The following is a 4,010-nucleotide window of genomic DNA, read 5'->3' as shown; positions in this document are numbered from 1 at the left end:
AACGAAGCATTAACACATGTTAGACTGCACCCCATAAACACAATCAAGCCTAGAAAAAAAAAAACAGTGAACCACCCCTTTAAGCAGATCAAATGTTTCTAGCCTCTTTAGGTTTGAGAGGGTCCTCTGGTGACTTAAAACAGAAATGTCAAAAGCTTATGACTCCTCTCCTCTCCTCTTCTATGCCATTCTCTTTTAATCTCTGCAGCATGTAGCAGGTCAAAAGGTGTGGAGATCAGTCTGCATGATTTGGCTCTAAACATTTTGCATGACTACGTGCAGTTCAGAATTTTTGTTTTGCTCTTTTCACAGTTTTGCTTGAATGTCAGTTTAAAGCCAGTGTTGATTCCTCTCTTACTCGATTCGATAAAGGCCAAAGTTAAGATCTGAATGGCCATTTGAAGACCGCATAAGTATTTTTGCTGCTGTTTCACTGATGAACTACCGGGCATTAGCTTTAACCAGCTTAAGCAGTACTATTTGTGAGTCTCTCTGCACAATGTCTGTCTCTGACTGGCTGCTATTTCTGCTGGTGAAGCTTCTCCAGGGTTAAAGCCCTAATGCTACGGTAAGGAGCTTATCGTTTGCCTCTCTCCCAGGCTCAATCCCTTTCTCCTAACTCTTAAGACTGCAGCCTGCAAGCACACACCTGATACAAACATCTTTTGAAAGGTAAGTTTAAATAAATTGATTTTGCATTATAGTGTAAATCTGGAAAATGCTATGAGTGTTTACAGGTGACTATGAAACAAAAGCATGTCCTTTTACTGCTCTGTTTAGGTAAATAGATTGAGTTAGTGACTGAGTGTATTTGAATGCAGTCAAATATAGAACATCACTGTACTCTGGTAACATTACAATTTCTGTTATTGGTTGCAATTGTCATTGACAGATTAATTGATGAGCATTAATTGGCCTACGTATTTTCATTTACAAAACTAAACATTTGTACTTTGAATTTTGAGTATTTGTATATAATTATTTATTAGTTGGTATTGCATGGACTCAACATTTCCAACTAGTTGATAACACTTGGATCAAACACTGACACCAAGATAATAAATGTTTTGTTTACCATTTTGTGCTCATTTTAACAGCTACTTTTTTGTCTGTATAAATGCATAAACCATGGCAAAAAAAATAAATAAAAAATTTAAAAACCCATGAAATGGTTTGACAAGATTTCTTCCCGGTGTTTATGCATTTTCTGTTGAAACGGGACATTTGGTCAGGGCATATCAGAGACTCTTTTTTCAAATAGTCTTTTTTCAAATAGTGTTACATTCATGATTTGTGTGGTCTTTCAGTATGTGTGGATTTTGGTTATTGTGAATACACTTTTTTTTTTTTTCTCCTCATGTGTTCAGGTCCAGTCTCAACCAGACGCAAAGATGTGCGACCAGACGTTTTTGGCCATCACATTTGGCCCGTGTGATAACTGCAGTCAGAACAAACCTCTGATGAATATTTATCTGAAGAATGAGCCCATCAACTACTGCTCCCTGTGTGTGGAGCTGGTATGTTATCCCACACTTTAGCTGCTTCAGGATCAGTTCAACGACACAATGTGTATTTTAAGGCTTTAATCTCTCAGGACATGATTTCTGTCCATCAAATCAGCCATCATTGTTTTAATTACTTATTTAGTGTTTAAAAAAAAAGTTGTATTCTAACTGATAACATTACATGAATACTTCTGAGTATAGATATATAACAAAAACACTCATGAAATATCACCTTATACCACACACAGACCTCAACAATTTTTTGTTTTGTGTGGTCTGAAAGATCATGAAACACAGCAATTATATTTTTTGTACGTGAAACACAGCAATTATATTTTTAAGTATAGAACCAAACACACCCTGCCATCACAAGACAGTAAGTACTAAATGTGATACCAAAATCAACAACAACAATGTAAATGAAAATAAGAAGAGTATGATTTGGGACAGAAACACATAATTAGGCCTATTTGAATTATAAAAATGCATTTTGCAAACTTTTTGGATGGTTTTAAAAGTCATTGTTTGTTTTAAGAAAGTAACTGCATCGATATGCATTAGCCTACTGCTGTTGAAAGATGTTCATTTTTCTCACCAAATTTATGGAATGTAAATGCTCTTAATAATCTTGATTTATTTTATCTGAACATTAAAATTTGTGAGATTCATTTTGAGGTTAAATTATTATTATTATTATTTTTATTTGATTTGATTTTTTGTCTGTCTTTTCATTTGATAATACTGATCTGTGAATTTATTTTATGTTGGATTTTATTATTTTTATTATTATTATTTGTTAATGGGGGATTTGTGGATGCAAATAAAAAAATATATAGTAACTTGCTGTTTTTTGTTTTGAAAGTAAATCTCGAAGCAAATATTTTATTGTTTCAGTATTATTTATTTAATCTTTAAGAATTTTATATTGTCAAATTGTCACTTATTAAAAACTGTTACACTAACGGTGATATTTTTGTCCTGTTGATTTAATGGCTCAGAGTTTTGTCTCAGAGGTGTCAGATACTGCAAACCACATCCTCGTGTCATCACTTACACAGAACACGTGTGTAAAGTGCTTTATCTGTGAGCTTTCTGAAAACACATTTAGGCTCTTAGAGAACAGCACTCTTACTTAGTACTTGTATTGTAGTCACAAAAGTTTCCAATGAAATACCAATCAATTTACAAACAGCGAACGCAATAAATTAATTAGAAGTTAGGCTACATCAAATTTGCAACTGACAGTTTAAATGTAAAAAATATGATGGAAGCTAAAAGATTTTAAAGAGTGAATGAAATTATATAAATCGGATATAAATGTGATTTTGGGCTTCAGGCAGTGAGCTCCAGAAATAAATGTGATGCTGATGGTGGTGATGTGTCACGTGACGCTTGCGCAGAGCCTCATCAGCTGTGCAGACTGTGCTGTATCAGTCTCGGCTCATAATAAAGAGCATATTTATTGACATATCCGTCATCCATCTGTGTTTTCTTAAAGATGGCATGTCAGGGACTAGCGAAGGGGGAAACCATCCACACGCTGAAAACGGAGTCTGAGACTTTGAAAGCCAAACTAGAAGAGGAGAGAGCTAAACTACACGACGTCGAACGTGAGTAAAACACTCCAGCGGCTGTGTGTCAAAACCCAGCGAGCTGCCTAGCTAGACTGGATTCATGCACATCCCAGCTAATGCGCGGGATGCCCAAATATGCCGTATATTTAGGCAGCTAGATTTGAAATACACCAATATCTGCCAAACACCAGCTAAATGTTAGACATTAATGCATTTCTTCTATGTCCATATGATCTGTCCATACACTAATGTGTACCAGGATATAAATCTTTACGTAGAGATTTAAATTTAAATATAACCTTTACATTTGGTACCGTTTGAGATATTCAGAATTGTTTTAAAAAAGGGCATGGATTTTTGGAACTGTTGCCCTGTCTTTTAGAAGTTTGTGGCAGAATTTAGAGCAAAGTCATGAAAAAAAATTGTCTTATAGGATTCCATACAATTGACTAAGTCTGCATTAAAGGGGTCATATGATGCTGTTAAAAAGAACATTATTTGGTGTAATGAAATGTGTTTATGCGGTTTAAAGTTAAAAAAACACATTATTTTCCACATACTGTACATTATTGTTTCTCCTCTATGCCCCGCCTTTTTGAAACGCGTCGACTTTTACAAAGCTCATCGGTCTGAAAAAGCGAGGTGTGCTGTGATTGGCCAGCTATCCAATGCGTTGTGATTGGCCGATTACCTCAAGCGTGAGACGGAAATGTTACGCCCCTCACATACTGTTGATGCTGTGTCCGGCCGGAGCGACGAGACAAAAACATTAAAACCCATTACAAACGAGGCATTTGTTGCATCCAGTGGGGACATAATTACTGATTATAATGACTTATACTGTCTTTTTACGCGTTGCGTTGCATTGCATCGCGCCGCGTAAACATAAAACTCTGTCTGCATTTGTGATCAGAGAAATGACAAACAACAA

The 4,010-nt window shown here is 35.6% G+C and overlaps 1 protein-coding gene across 1 annotated transcript in view; it reads left to right on the top strand.

Annotated features, from left to right (window-relative positions):
* Positions 1-572: 572 nt before the first annotated feature.
* The window catches only part of LOC107700591 (guanine nucleotide-binding protein subunit beta-5-like), a 17,719-nt gene continuing 14,281 nt past the window's right edge, over positions 573-4,010 (top strand). Inside the window, exons 1-3 of the mRNA XM_016502310.1 lie at positions 573-672; positions 1,368-1,517; positions 3,004-3,115. Coding sequence (XP_016357796.1) covers positions 1,392-1,517; positions 3,004-3,115 — 238 coding nt within the window. The 5' untranslated portion in view covers positions 573-672; positions 1,368-1,391. The remainder of the gene's footprint in view (positions 673-1,367; positions 1,518-3,003; positions 3,116-4,010) is intronic.

This window comes from Sinocyclocheilus anshuiensis, unplaced genomic scaffold (assembly GCF_001515605.1).
Source record: "Sinocyclocheilus anshuiensis isolate Anshui unplaced genomic scaffold, SAMN03320099.WGS_v1.1 scaffold1372, whole genome shotgun sequence".
Lineage (NCBI taxonomy): Eukaryota > Metazoa > Chordata > Actinopteri > Cypriniformes > Cyprinidae > Sinocyclocheilus > Sinocyclocheilus anshuiensis.
This window is presented reverse-complemented; position numbering and strand designations above follow the sequence as displayed.